This window comes from Zophobas morio, unplaced genomic scaffold (assembly GCF_036711695.1).
Source record: "Zophobas morio isolate AGI-343-1 ecotype UQ-CSIRO unplaced genomic scaffold, CSIRO_AGI_Zmor_V1 ptg000029l, whole genome shotgun sequence".
In the NCBI taxonomy this organism is placed as follows: domain Eukaryota; kingdom Metazoa; phylum Arthropoda; class Insecta; order Coleoptera; family Tenebrionidae; genus Zophobas; species Zophobas morio.
The window spans coordinates 1483802-1502127 of record NW_026972134.1 but is presented as its reverse complement, the minus strand read 5'-3'; the positions used below and the strand labels follow the sequence as shown (position 1 = coordinate 1502127).

General features: G+C 33.7%; 1 protein-coding gene across 1 annotated transcript in view; it reads left to right on the top strand.

Annotated features, from left to right (window-relative positions):
* LOC135137605 (cholecystokinin receptor type A-like) overlaps positions 1-18059 on the top strand; it is a 389560-nt gene extending 371501 nt beyond the window's left edge. Inside the window, exons 7-10 of the mRNA XM_064067296.1 lie at positions 518-981; positions 1038-1273; positions 17630-17790; positions 18028-18059. Of these exons, the coding sequence (XP_063923366.1) occupies positions 518-981; positions 1038-1273; positions 17630-17790; positions 18028-18059 (893 nt within the window). The remainder of the gene's footprint in view (positions 1-517; positions 982-1037; positions 1274-17629; positions 17791-18027) is intronic.
* Positions 18060-18326: the final 267 nt, after the last annotated feature.

Here is an 18326-nt window from a genome sequence, read left to right as displayed (position 1 = left end):
ATCTATCACGGTTCTAATCACGTAATCACGAAAATGTTTCTGTCGTTCTATCTATGTGTTCTTTCGATACCAAATTTGTTAGGGTATACCTTAGTAACAATACCGAAAAACCTCTTAGGAACAAAATGGTTTAACTGAAAATAATAAGGAAATATAATTTGTGAATCTGACATTATCGGTATGTATATAAGTTCCGATTATGTTTCAAAATTTGACTAAAAATAACCGAGCTGCGAGGTTTAAGATATGATTACTTGTTTTTGTATGATCAGAAAACCTTGGTGTTAATTTCTTTTTTTGAAGAATATAAACTATAAATAAAATTATATGTTTCGTAAAAAAGGGCAATTTTGATTTTAATGTTTGTCATACCATAATTTAAATTTAGACCTATATTTAGACTTATCGTTGATGTTGTTTATGTTTACATTCATATACAGTTCGCACATAATATTAATACAATATTGCGATAACTCATAAAAACAGTCTCAGCGTCACACTGCTATTATCTTTTCAGTGATTCAACGATCCAACAGCTCGCCAACCATAAACGGCGAATTAAACAAGTCCACCAACACCCAAAGCAAATCTGAACCTACAAATATCGGTTTAATGAGACCAAATAACCGCCTTCTCCCCCCAAGTCAGACTAAAGCTTCTCCACCACGCGGAAAAAACACCAAAAGCTGTACTGCGAAAAAAACTGATACCGTCAAAATGTGGTTTAAGAAAAGCATAGTCCAGGTGCGCTTACCATCATCCATCAAAAAAGGTTACACTTGCAAAGGTGCAGCTAAAACTACATTAGTCCCTCGCTGTGAACTCACGACGCCATCGTCCGAACACTGCTCGTACAACGGAACATGTCCTTCAGACGAAGCAAGCTTTGCCACTTCCTCAGTCGACGAGACAACTTACCACTTTACCCGACACGCTATTAGATCTAATTATATGGACAAGAGTATTGAGGCCAAAAGGAAGGTAAATTTCGGGTCTAAGTGAAATGTCCAAAAAAGTAAGTGCGGTTATTTTTGCAGGTCATTCGGATGCTATTTGTCGTTGTTGCTGAATTTTTCATATGCTGGGCACCACTGCATATTCTTAACACGTGGTATCTGTTTTACCCTGAAGATGTTTACTTATACGTTGGATCTACAGGAATTTCTCTGGTGCAGTTGCTGGCATACATTAGTTCTTGTTGCAATCCGATTACTTACTGCTTCATGAATAGAAAGTTTCGACAAGCATTCTTGGCAGTTTTCAACTGGTACAGGTAAGATTGACCCAAATTTGCTCTATGTTCTATTTTGTAAGCATCACATCAAAGTCAGTTTTTTGTAATATTTCTCCAAATGGAAACATCTATTTAATATAACTGACATATATTATTGGTGTTTGAATAAATTACAATAAAAATTTTTTGTTCTACACTTAGGATAATAGGAAAATATGTTGCCATCTTTTTTGTCCAAGTTTTTTGCATGAAACTTTATCTTTAACAGAGGATTAGTAATTCCAAGAATTTAATATTATTTAGCGAAAAAAACACGCATGACGACCTTTTGTCGCGGATGTCAATAATTTGGCAAGTTGGTGAGAGATGCTGAAGTTAAAGTTTCAGTATCTAGACAAATGTGGTAATTGGAACTGCGAAGATAGCCCTTTGTGCTATTTTTTCAAATTTTCTTAAATATATTCTAGAAATAAAAAAACTTTTCACTATGGAGAAAAGATTTTTCCCCAACAAACACATTTTCTGAGCAGAATATGAAACTTCTAATAATGGTGTCTACAAGAGATTTACTTTTCTGGTGATTTTTTGACGACGAAATTTTTCAAAAATTAACCGATGAAACCAATACGCTGCTCAGCTTTATACGTACAAATAAGTGAAATGAAATATTTTATCAGTGTATTGTTGTAAAGTTGAGACGTTGCACTTCTGGGCGTTGTAAGTTTTGGAAGCTATCTACCATTGCCAAAATAAACCAGCTTCCGAACCAACTAGATATAAATCCGAATATATTTTGGTAAATATGCACTTCCAGAATAGTAGTTAATTGTGCAAGAAACTAGTCGAAGGTTATTTCGACAGAACTTCCCTCGCCCCTGAAATACAGAGATTTTTTATGATAACTCTTGTCAGTCAAAATAAATATATAAATGTAATGTTAAAGTAAAGGTAAAGAAGTCTGCTACACGTTTGTATCAGGTGAGGTGAGTTTTTCCATTACAAAATTTTGTAATAACGTCATCAACATTTTTGCAAGGCCACGTACATCAATTTGGATAGATGCAGTGTAATACTAATAATAACAGTACTGTATTTCCAAATTTTTATTCATTAACTTTTTTGATTCACCCTGTATTCTAAAAATTATCAGTGGCAGCTCGTGACCTTTTGAAATGGAGGGACACAATTTGATTGATGAGCTAAATATGAAGATATGAAACAGGCTGTTATCACCAATTAATAGACGAAATTGTGTGACGGAAATAAATACAAAAATAAATTCAAGAAAAGTAAAAAAGTTGTTGTCCACATACCTTTGATTTTATATCATTACTGAGGAGACACACAAAACAAAACAATTGATAATTTTTTTCACAACCGCGCATCCACAAAATGTACCATGCTTGTTATGTCTATTAAAATATCTATGAAAGTCTCTCGTTTTGTCATAAACACTTTTTTTTATTAATAAATCTGGGGTGGCTCTTTCTAAATTTTTCACTAAAATTTTACCCTCGTAAGACAGAGGACGATTTTGTATTAAATATTCAACCGAATTGATTATTTTTAATTAAAATCAAACAATTCCACTCGCGCAGAATGAAAATTGAAACCCGCAATTGAGTTACTGCTGGTGGGCACTGTCGCAAGAGGACCCGATTCCAGCTGAAAACAGCCACTACACACACGGTTTCCATGGCAACGGTAAAAACAAGACGTCTAAATCAGCCATGATTTGGTCTCCGGCTTTTATCAGCACTTCATCAGAAATATAAAATATCATATATCCAAGACACAGCATCTTTAGATGTAAGCGGATGTAAGTTTTGACACATTTTATACAAGTCGAGCAAGCTAAACAAATTAGTTTTTATAATTATGACACAAATTTACGGATAATATTTTAAATATTGAAAATTACTATTTTGCTATGTCCAGTATTACTATTTGTAGACGTTGTAATTTTGGGGGACACGTGACTTTGTGTCCCCTGGCACCAGCCGCCCCTGAAAATAATGAGTGCTTTCATAAATCACAAGTATTGAGTAATATTTTGCATATTTCAGAGAAAATTTGTCAAGCAAAATTTTGAGGTGACGTCATCAATTAACGCTGTAAATTCTGATTAACGATTTATCGTGATAACGATAACCTTAAAACGTTTGGAACATTGCTGGGCATGCGGTTTTTTCAGTCTTAAAATTAAATTCCAAAACGTCGTTATATAATTTTTATTTTTTCCAAAAATAATTGGATAAAAAATCAATATGTTTCTATAAATTACACGTGTAGGATTATGTTATTTTAAACAATATAAAACCCATTTACTATGCACAATTTTGAGGTGACGTCATTACGTTGTTGGTGGGGATGACTAACCAAAGTTTGGTTAGCGTATTGCCATCTACATGATATTCATATTACACACATAAAAGCTAACAACCACTGACCTGGTACTTTCGGAGATTATTATCCGCCTAACAGAAATTCACACAGGTGGCAAACAGGCAGATAGACAGACGGAAAGTAGCCAGTTGCTCGATGGATTCGATTATAATACTTCCTCAGCTTATCCTCGGGAAGTAAAAAGTAAATTTTATAAAATACATTTCTCTCACCTATTGTCCAGACGCAGTTTTTATCGTTTTTGTTTTGACTTCCGTCAAGCCAACACCATACACCCAAAAAAATGCGTGTCCGTTATCTTACATGAGTTCGATATTAGATAAACTATTATATACTGATTTCAAGCATTGGCGGGTTCCTCTCTGGGAAGACAGTAATCCAATCATTGCCTCCACCGAGAGATGTTCCAGTTCCGAGTGAAATCCTTCGGTCTCCATTCTACTTGTGCACTTTCCAGCAAAGCGTTCGAATAATCATTATTTTGGGCAAGACGTACACAGGAACAATCTAACCAAGCCAACTTGTTGCCGAATCCGGAGAAGAGTAATTTTTTTCAGAAGTTTTTATCCTCGAGATCAAAATTTTGGTAAAAAAATCAAAATTGTATAACATTTTACAATTTAACTTTGAAATTGCAAAACCCTAAAATCTTGCAAAGGTTTTAAGGTTATCGTAGGCATGGTAAATCGTTAAACAACACGTTTTCGTTTATGCCCCCTAAAAATTGATAACGTCATTCTATATAATTTTGCTGATTTTTTTTAGTTTTTCGTTAAATTTTATATGAGTGCATACGAATATTCCTACATGTGTGATTTAATAATCCGTGTTAAGCTTTTACCCTAGACATCCAATTTTTGGGAATTTAAAAAATGTAGTTTACAATTTAACTTTGAAATCGCACAAACGAATGCTCTGAAATTTTGCAAACATTCTAAGATTTTAGGAAAAGTCGTAATCAAAATTTATTTGTTTATGGTCTCCTCAAAAAATGATGACGTCACCTGACAATTCTGCTGAATTTTATAAAATAAAATACTCCGTCATGCTTGATTTATGAATCCGTGTTGAGTTTTTACCCTTGGCATTCGGATTTTTGGGAAAAAAACAAAATTTTATAACAACATTTTACAATTTAACTTTGAAACTGCAAAACCGAATGCTCCGAAATCCTTGCAAATATTTTAAGGTTACTGGAAGCATGGTAAATCTTACAATTTTGTCGAATTCTCCAACTTTATGAGTGTTTTCGAAAAAAAACTGTGTGGTTAATTAATTATTTAATCTTCTCCTTTGCTTTGAGGAGATAAAATCAATCAAATTTCATTTTCTTTGAATCGCTGATGCTTGTAATCTGAATCTGAATTCTTTTGAAGTAAGTATAAACATATACAGTCTAAGTTAAGCATGTATTGAAAAAGTGAGAATATCTACGTTTCTTCCTGTTAGTTTCATATTGTTCACATTTATGCGGACATTCTTAAAATTTGCGCCCCCATGGCGTAGGGGCTGCGAGCGTGTCATTTGCGCCAGTGGATTCCACTTTATAGAAGTTATAATGAAATGAAAATCGCAAAATCAAATTTTATCATTTTTTAAACAAAGTTGATTTGTCGGACTATACTTCAAAGCGAACGAAGTTCTGTCGAAATAATCTTCGACAACCATTTTTGTTATTGCTATTGAATTAATTTGTGCTACTGTAACTTTAGTTTTGACTGTCCGAATTTGCAATATTGAAAAATGCTGTTGCCTTTAATTTGAGTGGTGAAACTTAATTTAGTACATTGCGAATATGACGCATACATGGCGATGGCGTCGTAACGCAATGTTATATATTTTAAAATTACTATGTTATATATGTATTTTGGCTACTAGGCTATAATTGCATCCCGAGAAACATTATGGTCAATTACAAGAGATAGAACAATCATGACAAAGTACATTGTACCAATAGAGAGAATAAGAATCTAATAAGTATTTGTTAAATATAACGATAACATGCTGTAGGAGCAAATTCTGTACGTTCTGTATAAAAATATCTCCAAGAAGAAAAAAGTGGTATATGTACGTAAACTAACCACATATGTTTAAAATGTAAAGTAGAAATATGAACGATGACCAAAACGTAAATCCCTAGATGTGACAGTGTGACACAAAGCTCGAAAATTTATCAAAATCAAAGAGAAATAAAAGACCAATTTAGTAAATATAAAATAAAAAAAAAATCTAAGTACTTATGAAAAGGGTTATTATGAATACAATGAACGTAAATGCAAACAACTCAGGCAAAGCCTGCCACTAAAAGAACACAACATGTCAAAAATATCCTGTTGGTGCCCATATTAAATGTTTATGTTATGTTTCATACTTAAGATCGATAAAATAGCCAACTGTAACGTAATTTATTATTTGTTATGTATTGAAAGTCACACATACATGAGACGCCAAAAAATATTGTCAAAAAATAAAGAAAAATATTTACTTTAATAATTTCTTTTTCAGGAATTATTTTAATCTTACAGCCATATCTGGGTCAGACAAAATTACAAAATATATTTTACTTACAGTGTATCTCAATTCTTATTACAATTTGCTATATTTTCCACAGTAATAAAACCTGAATCATGTCGTAAAAGATCCTTTTATAATCATAGCTCTTCTATAAAAGTCGACTGCAGTTGCAGCACCTATTATTAGAATCTATGACTTTATAAAAAGAAAGTTAGAAGGTTAATTGCATTCGCTGTGTTCAGAGTAATAGATGCCACTAATTTGCTCGTTCCACTCAATGAATAGATCTAAATTTTAATTAGTTATAATTACATTAATTGCTATATTAACTTTACCAATAAGGGTGAGGAATTATTCTCCTCACGTTCGAGACTTAATAAGTAGTGACCTTTTTTTTTAGTAAAGTTTTTTCAACAGAACTTCTCTCGCGTCTCAAGTACAGTCCAACAAATTCTGCTTCTTCGAAACATCATAAAAAGTGATTTTGCGATTTTGTTTTGTTATAACCTCTATAAAGTAAAAACCAGCGGCATGAATAACATTCTCGCAGCCCCAAAAAATCCAAGGAGAGGCTGTTCGCACAACCACGAACGATGTATAATGTAATTAAAGCAGGTAAGAAAGGGGAAAACTGTCCCCTCAGTAATAATAGCATCCAGTGTTTATGTCTAAACTTCAAAAAAATTGGAAATAGAGGATCATATTGATATATTTAATTGTACACTAGATCATACTAAAAACCACTACATGCGGTAGATAATTACCAGTTAACACTTGCACTTTTATTGGGTGTCCTGTAATTGGGCTCCTGGTCGTTGGACACTATACTAATAATAATAATAATAATAATAACTATGAAACATATCCAGAATTTTCGAAAAATTGTAAGATTTGAATTTGCGGATTTTATTTTTTTTAAGAGAACTCCTATAAGTTGAAATAAACATATGCAAGTATCTAATGTTAAAATAAATGTAAAGAAGCATGTTACGCGTATGTTTCAAATGAGTTTTTACTTCGTAAGATTTTGTGAGGAAGTCATCAACATTTTAAAGTATACGAAGGTACTTGGAATGGTGCATTGTAATACTAACGATAACACCCCCAAATTTTCGGGAAAATGAAGTGAGTCGTTCTTGATTGTATAGTTAAAGCTCTAACCAAAATTTGTCTGATCGATTTGATGATATTATTTCTTATTTTTGCAAAATAAATTCTACTTAAATTTTATAAAAATGCAACTATAAGAGTATAACATAGTTCTACAGCTATAAAAACGTTGTACATCGTTTCAAAATTTTGATAAATAACTGCTATCTATAATCTATAAATTATTATGATCCTCCACTTGTGATTTTTTAGAAATTTTTATACAGATTGACTCAAAAAAATTTATGAATGAAGCAATTTAATGTATTAATTAATTCAACAACGATTTATCTTAAGTATGTTCCCATATTATGAACATTTTTTCCTCAAATGTTTCAATTCTGGATGCTAGATCGGGAAGCGTCCGGTGAAACTGATAACTTGATAAGATAACATCACTTTCACACACATTCATCTGTCATATCCGGTTATTTCTATGTTTTGTTCCATTGAGCGCTGCCGCCGGTAACCTTTGTCCGCTAGCCTCCTCACAACAAGAGGTTATTGATTCGGTTGATTTTATCTAACCATTCGTAACATTGCAAACAAAATCAAATTGCTTTTATTACATATCTACGGTAATTTCTGTCTTTACATGCATCTATTCTTTTTTTCAGTGTGAAGTCAGTTATATCTATGAAAATTCGAGGTAGCCAACTTTTTGTTTCACTAACACAAGTCTAGTATCTGCACGTATGATCCCCGGGGATTAACATCACCTTTTGTTTTGTTATAATGAATATTCATCTCTGTTTTGTTTTGTGCATGGCCAGTTGTCTCAGGACTACCCAACTACTCAAAAGCAAAACAAAGGTTTAATTCTTTTGTCACGAATGTAGACATATATTATTGCTTTAAAAATAGACCAAATATATAAATCACTGCCGAGATACACATTAATAGCTAAACAAATAAGGCTTCTACGAGAAATCATAAAATTGAATTTTGTGAATTTTATTTTTTTATAATGACCCCTATAATTTAAAGTAGAGATAAGTGTGGATTGCTGAAGTACAGGTAAAGAAGCATGCTATGCGTCTGTTTTAAATGAGTTTTTCCGTAACAAAATTTTGTGATGAGGTAATGTCATCATCAGCATTGTAGCAAGGATACTTATATTAATTTGAATAGCAGTGTAATGCAGTGTGCAGTAATAATGACAGTATTGTACATGCTGAGCTATGTTAAAAGAGACTTCTGGCATTACTTCTTTATTTATGAACGTATTTTAATGGAATTTAGTTTATAAATAAAGACGAATGAGTTCTACGTATGCATCATTTTACTAGCATGAAATAATTGTTATAAAGCAAAATAACTAAGAAAAAAAAATTGTTACAATTTTTTTAAGTTTTATTCGCTGTTGTTGTAAAATAATATTTTCTTAAAGCATCTTCTGCGCTTTGTTTCTTAAACACATTTTTAAGCAAGGAATGAAGCATCTACTTTTGAGACACATGAATTTATGTCATTTATTATGCTTTTCTGAATAGTTCAGTCCAACATTTTTGCAAATTTTACGTAAAATTGCACTAGTTCCTCAGACAATTTTTTTCAGAAAAATTGCAATAATTTACGAATATTAAATAGTGAAGCTAATAGAACTAATTTTTTCAATTAAAAAAAACTCCAAAATCTGAAAAACAAGAAAAAGTTAAAGAGTATTTTTGCAATAAATTTTTTTCTCTTGTTTTTTTTTGAGCAATGAATTTACAAATGCACGTAGGCTATTATTCTCTATTTGCAAATTTAATATGACCCGGAAATGACCGGCATTCAGGCAAGACTTTTGTCATGACGGGTACTATATAAGACCAAGTAATGTAATGCACTGATCAAATCTATATTAATAAAAATGAATCGCCGAAATGTATGTACGCTCATAACTTCAGAACGACTGCACCGAATTGGACGATTCTTTTTTTTACGTGTACCTTATTGTCAGGACAAGGTTTATACGTAAGAAAATTTATAAAAAATAAGACGGCTAAAAGATAAAAAAAAATTAAAAATTTTGCATGGGAATCGCCACTTCGAATGAATTTGAATAGTTGACGTTCCTGACGGACCTGTCGCCTGACTGACGTGTCATACAAAACTATTTCTTCCGTGCGATTGTGAAAAGTATTATTGCATTTCAAATCGTTCTTTGTTTTTTCGTAACAAAAAACGTCGTTTATTTTAAGAAAAGTGTTCGTTAAAGTGAATTTAGTTACGCATTGCGAAAGTTTCTTATTAATTTTGATCTGCCATTCTATTTACGTATATTCACTTTGTTGCTTTCGACAAAACCTCAAACTTTACCGTTATTCGAGGATTTAATTTGAAGTTTTCAATATTTTAAAATTCTCAAGATAAAATTTACAGATTTGACTGACTGTGAAAATAATTCTGTGCCGTTTTATGAAGTTCATTACAATGCCGAAAAGACGACAAGCTGACATAAGTCCACGAAGTCAATCAAATGTGGGACGAACTACCTAAGGTGCAAATCGCGATGATTTATTTCAAGGGTAATTCGGATACGGAAGTTGATCAGCGTTGTGCTCATAATCAACACCATAATCAAACATTGAAGCGAGACATTGGACGGTATGAATAAAACTGAGTAGATACTCATATTCGAAGTACGAAGTACCTACTTCATTATTACTCTTATATACCTGAGCATCTACCCGATGTACTGTGTATCTACTTGCAAACATTGTATCTCCCCGGACACAAATTGAACATTTACGCGTTTTGTGAGCACTTAATCTAAAAATGAGCATCGGCGTGGCAAATGACTATTTGTCCTTATAAATGATAAATTAAATGTAATGTATTTTTTTTTTCCTTAAGAATATAGAGTTAACAAAGTTAGTTGAGTTACAAAAGTCTCTTTTGCTCCACGTTGGCCACCAACGAGCGATTTTCATGATTTTTGTGAAACTTTGCTGGTTTTGAATTTGAATTTTCTGTCCTCGATAGTTGATGCTCAGCAAGACCCACGGGAAGGTCTGGAGCAGATCTCGCTAGGAAAGGAGAGGGCTAGGAATTGTTAATGAGGGATAGAACGTTATACAGTACAATACAACGGAAATACAATACAGGTACCTACAATCTAGCTACAATACAGAATACACTACAGATACAGATACAATTCAGATACAATATAAATGCAAAGTTAGTACCCAATACACCACCGGAATAAATTGCACCAAAAATTGAGAATGTTGCAAAATGAAAACCCAAGCAAGCACACCGATGGAACTCGGGACGAAATCTATTGGTCGCAGCGCTCACACGCCCAAGGGAGAAACCAGCCGCATAAATCCAAGGTCGTCTTACCTCATTCTCAAAGAACGATGCAACCCAGCGTCTAAGGGCCAAAAGAACCCCCCCAGGCCAAAGCGTCTGACGACATGGAGAATTCAAACCCGGAACCAAAGAATGCACTGCTGCAAAATTAATACCCAAGCAAGCACATCGATGGAACTCGAAACGAAATCTATAGGTCGCAGCGCTCACACGCCCAAGGCAGAACACAGCCGCATAGATACAGGGCCGACTGACCTCATCCGTTTAGGATGATGAACCTCATCCGTTTAGGATGATGACCCAGCGTCTAAGGGCCAACACAGCCCCCCCCCCCCCAGGCGAGAGCGTCTGACGACATGGAGAATTCAGTCTCGGAACCAAAGAATGCACTGTTGCAAAATTAAAACCCAAGCAAATGCACCGTGAAAACAAAGCATTTGCACCACTGGAGCTAAATTGGCAAGACCCAAGTTAAGTTAGTAATACATACAATATACAGTACAAAATGCTTCAATTACAAAAGTTACAATATACAAATTTCTCCACGTTTGCCAACAAAGAGCGATGACTCTGCTCGCTCGTTGCTGTTGCCCAGCAAGAACCAAACAATACGAGGAGGTCTGGAGTGCGTCTTGCCATTAAAAGAGAGGACTAGGGTTTGATAGCATGGGTGAAGAACACCGTATTTTGTAAATTTGGACGCCGTAGTTTAAAAATGATGCATATGGTATTTTGTGAATTATGAACGCTGCACTTTGTATATTCCAAAGCCGTACTTTATCAGTCCTGAATGCTTGTTATTAACAACATATTTAAAAAAAAATCGGGCATTTTTGGAAAAATATCCACTTTCCTTCGTGTTCACAGCACGTAACACAAGACATTTTCCCTAATATTTATTAACAATAAATTAGAAATTCACGAACACGTGCTACTTTTTAATAATTTCGGGTTTGTAGGAAAACGAGTTTCGGTTTAATTATCGTATATTGATGGTTATCATATTTAAACATTATAAATGATATTAATTATGTTTAAAATTTATTTATTTATATCGTGAAAATGTATAGCTTTGATCAACCGATTTCAATCGTTTCGAAAATGTCCCCAAAATTTAAACAAAGTCGAGTGAACGAATCACGGAATCCGATAAATTAAAACTGAAGTCGTACTTACCCTGTTTTCCGTCTTTTTCGGAAAAATATCCATTTTCGTTCGTGTTCACAGCACTAACACAACATATTTTCCCTAATATGTATTAATAATAAACTAGAAATTCACTAAAACCGTTCCACTTTTACGCCAAAATGACGCGACGATCTTGCCGCCATCAAACAGAAATTAACACTGAACACAAAGGACCGTAAAACGTGACCTTTATACAGGTAGCTCACGTGACATTGACGTCATCGTACGTCACCATGAGACTGCTAAAATTATTTTTCATATTTTGGCCGGGAAAATGCACATTTTCGGGGATAATTTAACATTGTTTAAACAAATTGATTTGTTTTTAATAACATCGGGCTTGTAGGACGAGTTGCGGCTTAATTATCGTATATTGATGCTTATAGTATTTAAACATTATAAATGATATTAATTATGTTTAAAATTTATTTATTTATATCGTGAAAATGTATAGCTTTGTTCAACCGATTTCAATCGTTTAGAAAATTTTCCCAAAATTTAAACATAGTCGACCGAACGAATCACGGAATCCGATAAATTAAAACTGAACTCGAACTTACCCTGTTTTCGGTCCTTTTCAGAAAAATATCCATTTTAGTTCGTGTTCACAGTACTAATACAACACATTTTCATTATTATTTGTTAATAATAAATAAGAAATTCGTGAAAGGAGCCCTACTTTTAAGCCAAAACGGACTCTGATGTTGCTACCACCAAACTAAAATCAAAAGTAAACGCAGAGGACCGAAAAACGTGACCTTTATACAGGTAGCTTACGTGACATTGACGTCATCGTACGTCACGATAAGACTGCAAAAATTATTTTTCATATTTTAGATCAGAAATTGTACATTTTCGGGGTTAATTTAACAATCTTTAAACAAACTAATTTGTTTTTGCTAACCTCGTGTTCTTAGCAAAATGGTTTTCGGTTTAATTATCATATATTAATAGTTATCATATTTAAACATTGTGAATTATATTAATTATGTTTAAATTTTATCTAATTATATCGCGAAAATGTATAGCTTTGACCCCCCAACCTCAATCGTTTCGAAAATTTATCCAAAATGTAAACATTGTCGACCAAACGAATCACGGAATCCGATAAATTAAAACTGAAGTCGTACTTACCCTGTTTTCGGTCCTTTTCGGAAAAATATCCATTCTCGTTCGTGTTCACAGTACTAATACAACACATTTTCACTAATATTTATTAATAATAAATTAGAAATTCGTGAAAGGAGCCCTACTTTTAAGCCAAAACGGACTCTGAGGTTGCTGCCACCAAACCGAAATCAAAACTAAACACAGAGGACCGAAAAATGTTACCTTTTATCAGGTAGCTCACGTGACAGTGACGTCATCGTACGTCACGATGAGATTGCAAAAAATATTTTTCATATTTTAGCTCAGAAATTGTACATTTTCGGGGTTAATTTAACAATGTTTAAACAAACTAATTTGTTTTTGCTAACCTCGCGGTCTTAGGAAAATAGTTTTCGGTTTAATTATCACATATTAATAGTTATCATATTTAAACATTATGAATTATATTAATTATGTCATTTCTGCAACTCTTGAGTTATTCTCTAAAATAAATTAACTGATCCTTACATTTTTTTGAGTCACTGTAAAAGCAAATCTAAAAAATATGAATGCAATGATAAATTACGAAAATATACTGATGATATGACGTCATCAAGTTTTTGGGCTTGATAAACAGATATATTTTGATTAAAAACGTATCATGTCAAACAGTAACTTCAAAACGTCTGCAATATTTCAAAATTCAGTTTTGCAATTCTTGATTCATTCAATAAAATAAACTGACTCAGTGATTAATTTTTTTGAGACATTCCCTATAAGCAAAACTAAAAAATATGAATGGAATGATAAATCACAAGTATAGTCTCATCCTATTTTGGATATTTTAAAAAGGATTCATTTGGCAAAATTTTGGGCTGACGTCATCAATTTTTTGAAGGAAGTAAATATTATTTTGAATAAAAATGTATTATGCTTATCATATGTTTAAAACATCTGCAAGATTTCAAAGCATTCGGTTTTGCATATTCAAAATTAAATTGTAGGTGAAATGAAGTTCGCGGGGTCAGCTAGTTAATAATATTTATTAATTAATTGGTGACGTGGGTGCCGATAGACTGAGTTTTGGTGGAAAGAAGTGTGAATAATTGCGACCGACCTCTTATCGAGTTCCTTTTTTCCTATTAAAGAGTTGGCCTGGAAGAAAACCGTGCAGTAAATACTCCAGGTGGGCACCGCATGTTTCCGTTCACCGATAACTTGCAAACGCACCGTGTAACCACTACCACCGCCAGTTGACATGCCGTCCCCGTTTCAGCCGGCGCGAGGGAGGACATAGGACGACTTTGATAGGGCTTTCATTTCTTTTAATTGCTGCAATTTTTCTGTAGGTCAGTTAGTTTTCTTATTTGAATTTTATACTAGTAGCAGCGAATAAAACACGAATTTTTCTTAATTTAACCAGAGTATTACTTCTGTAGCGACCGTTCAGGAGACCCACTGGAGATCAGTTTCTCCGGCTAGATTACCCTAGGTTTTTCCTCTCCTCCCCCACTAACATAACGGCCAAACTCGAACCATCACCGTCACCGACCTCCGGGTTTTGTCTCATTATAAGATTTTACAACAATCGTTTCAGTAGTTTCGAAGATTATTTGTCTAATAAAGATTGACACAGACAGACAGACGGACGGATGGACGGACGGACGGACGGACGGACAGACAGACAAGCAGATAAACAGACGATAACAGGAGACCTATTATTTCGTACACCACGGAACTTACTTTTTCGTACCCTAAATGAAGCATCGAGAAAACATTAAAGTAGCCAGTTTGCCGGTGAACCGTATTACAACACAATGCTTCCTTAACTTACGCTCGGGAAGTAAAAAAACAAACAATTTAAAAATTACTTTGTATAATAGCAGTCTGCTTGTAGGAAACTAATTCACTTTAATAGTTACCTACAATAACATTTGTACCATTTTAACTTCTTAAGTGTAAGGTAAGGAAAATAAAAAAAATTGTAGTAGGGTCCACCTGACGACTGTCCACTTTCATGTTTCTCGAAAAAGTGGGTTCCACGTTTCCGTCTGCCTATCCTCTGTCGTCTGTTGTTAATTTTTAATAGACAGAAATCTTCGAAGCTACTCCACTGATTGATTGTTGTCAAATTTTATATGTATGTTATGAATATCGTGTAGATGGTAAAAATTTTGACTAATCATTCCAATCGACAATCTGATGACGTTCCTTTATTTTTTTTTAGTAAACGCCCTTTATAAAATAACATACTCTCGTGCTTGTGGTTTACGAATCCGTCTTGATTTTTTATCCTAGATCTCCATATTTTCACAAACAAAATTCAAATTGCCTCATCAAATTTTATACCAGTATAAGGGCACTGACGTATGGTAAAATCGGCTGTTGTGCCGTAAATATGTTGAATTACTAACGCGAAGGCCTTTGGTTCGACTGACCCATAGGTCACAATTGTTTTTATTGATCAAATTAACGACGACTCATCATCCATTTTCTCGAAAATTTGATAATACTGTAATGTTGGGCCCGTCTATAATATTCAAATAGTATTCCATAGTATCTTAATTAATTAGTTGCTTCCCCTGTTTTGAAGAGACAAAATCATTCAAATTAAGCAGCTTGCTACGTCTCTAATCGTTTTAATTTTTTCCATGTATAAGGTATTTTCCCATTGGTTATTATCTGCTTTAAATATAATTATCTGATATTGTTGGTGCCATGCGAACTGCATTTTCCGCGGCGTAGGGGCTATGCTATAGGGGTGTTATTTACACCACTGCATAACATGCTTTTTTACCTGTACTTTAAAAGTCCATACATATCTTTATTTTAACCTGTATGGGTTGTTATATATATAAAATAAATAAAATTCGTCAAACTATTTTTTTTTATTTTTCAAAGAAGCTACGTTTGTTCGATTGTACTTCAGGCCCGAGGAAAGTTCTGCCTAAATATCTTTAGACCCGATCAGAATCTAACAAAGTATTGTCATCAAGTTCATCGGGCGATTGGCTACTTTTATGTTTTATCGACGTTTCATGACCCCTATGGTACGAAAAATTAGGTCTTTCATTTCCGTCTGGCTGTCGGGCGTCTGACGTCTGCCGTCTGTCCGCGTCTGTGTCGATTTTTATTAGACAGATAGGTAATCTCCGAAATTACGGGACCAATTGTTATCAAATTTTGTATATATATTAGAAATATCGTGTAGATGGTAAAACACTAAACAAAATTTTTCTCATTCATCCCCACAGCGATGTGACGTTATCTCCAACTTTTACTACAGCAAATGTTATTTAAATTATATAATTGTATAAAATAACATACCCCTCGACTTATATTTTACAATTTAACTTTGAAATTGCAAAATCGAATAGGTACTCAGAAATCTTGTAAACATTTTAAGATTATCAGAAGCGTAGTAAATTGTTAATTAAAATTTATCCGTTGACGACCATCCTAAAAATTGGTGACGTCATCTTATAATTTGGCCGAATAAATGTTTTTTAAATTTTATAAAATAACATACTCTTACAAGTTCATCCTCCCTAAAAATGTGAAGACGTCACTTCATAACTTTTTAAATAAATTTCGCTAAAATTTTATTTCATAATTTGCTCTTTTACTCTGTTATTTATTAACATACTGTTACGTTGAACGGGTGATTGAAATCGGGCATAGATAAAACTCAACAATTTATTTCTTAATAACTCGAATTACACGAATAAATATTACAGCGATTATGTACAGAATAACTTCGTGGTTCACTTGGATGAATTCACTCACTTGCTGGACTTCTTGACTGAATGATCGTTTTTGACGGTGGCCTCTATTTAAAGCCATATTTCGGCGATCGAGCTCTTTCTCGAATTAGGTATTCGCAACTTCCGCTTCCAGGATTTTCGAGCGCCGCTTCGAGACTTCTCTGGGCCCGTCATGACATCCGCTTGCAGGCTTTCTTTTAGTGAATGCCACGTCGCGCGGCCGATGACAATACTAGATACGTGAAGCGACGCATACATACTAGAAGACCCATAGGCGTCGCACCGGGGCGACGTATGAGTTCACTTCGTAACAATACATTAGTAACATACGTACAGGGGTTTTCGAGAATTAATTAAAAAAGTAATTATACAATATAAACTTTCACGGTTTATTTTAGAACCCACGCAACGATTTTTTTTTAAACTGGCAAAACACTAACATTGATCAGATGATTATGACACATAATTTTTTTTTTTCATATTATTTTAATAATGTATTACTAATATGTGTGTTAAAAAATATGATTGGTAACATTGGATTTACTCGTATCTTGGTAATATATTGTTACGGCGTGCTCCAGTCAAATCCAGTCCACTCGATTAATATGTATAAGTTAAGTTGAGTCTGAATTATTCCTTGTACATTAACTCTGTATCGTTAGATGTGTAGTTGCGTATTATCGAAAAAATAAATTGTTGAGATTTACCACGCCAATTCATTTGCCGATCATCGTAACAATATTTTTATTACTTTAGAACTATTTACACAATTTCAGAGTTAAAAAAATATCACGGTATAAGAGTCAACACAGACGATTAATCTAGGAGCTAAACTCGTTTCAAATTTTTGGTAAGATTGCTCTAGTGTTTTTAAAACATTGATAACAGTTTGTGATGGTATTAACACTAATAAATAATAGTAATATCAGTATATACAACCCCTTTGACTCTTGACAGTAAATATTTAATTCAAATTAATTTTCAGTGTGTGCTACAGTTGTGTCTGCGTGGATTCAGAATCCTTGAGATCAAGAACAAAAACAACTCAAAAAAATGGGATTCACAAAATTGTCCAAAACAACTCGGACGTCTCCTGCAACGAATCCACTATTTACATCGGTCGGCAAAGCACTATTGGACGCTCCGGTAAGTTTCTCTTTTATGATTAATTTCATTTAACTACAAACATATTTAATAATTAAGTTGGGTCACGTATCGTAATTAGCAATTTTATAATATTTTTCTCTCATACGAAATTTTACTTACAAATCTGACAAGAAAAGTTTACGATTGATCTTTCTATTCAAACGCTATTGTCTTTAGAAAAAACTATTCATTTGACAATGCGTTACATATGTCTACTAAACCCCCTTTCCACAGAAGTAGTGGTTCTAGAAGCCGAAGATCGTGTTTAGCAGCGGCTCAGAATACGCATGCGTGTCTTCATCAACAAGTGGAAGTCGTCTTGCTCAAGTCGTTGCAGCTGATCCAGACGATGAAACTTTCAGATATAGAATAACGTGGGTGCGACCTCCAAACTCACAAAACCATTCGTTAGTGGCTAGTCAGAATCAACTCTATTCGTAAAATTTGACTTTCATATGTGATGTGACGGTGCCAAACTTTAAGCAATAGTTTCTAAATGTGGTGGTGCAGGATGGTTTGAAAATTACGCTTTGCTC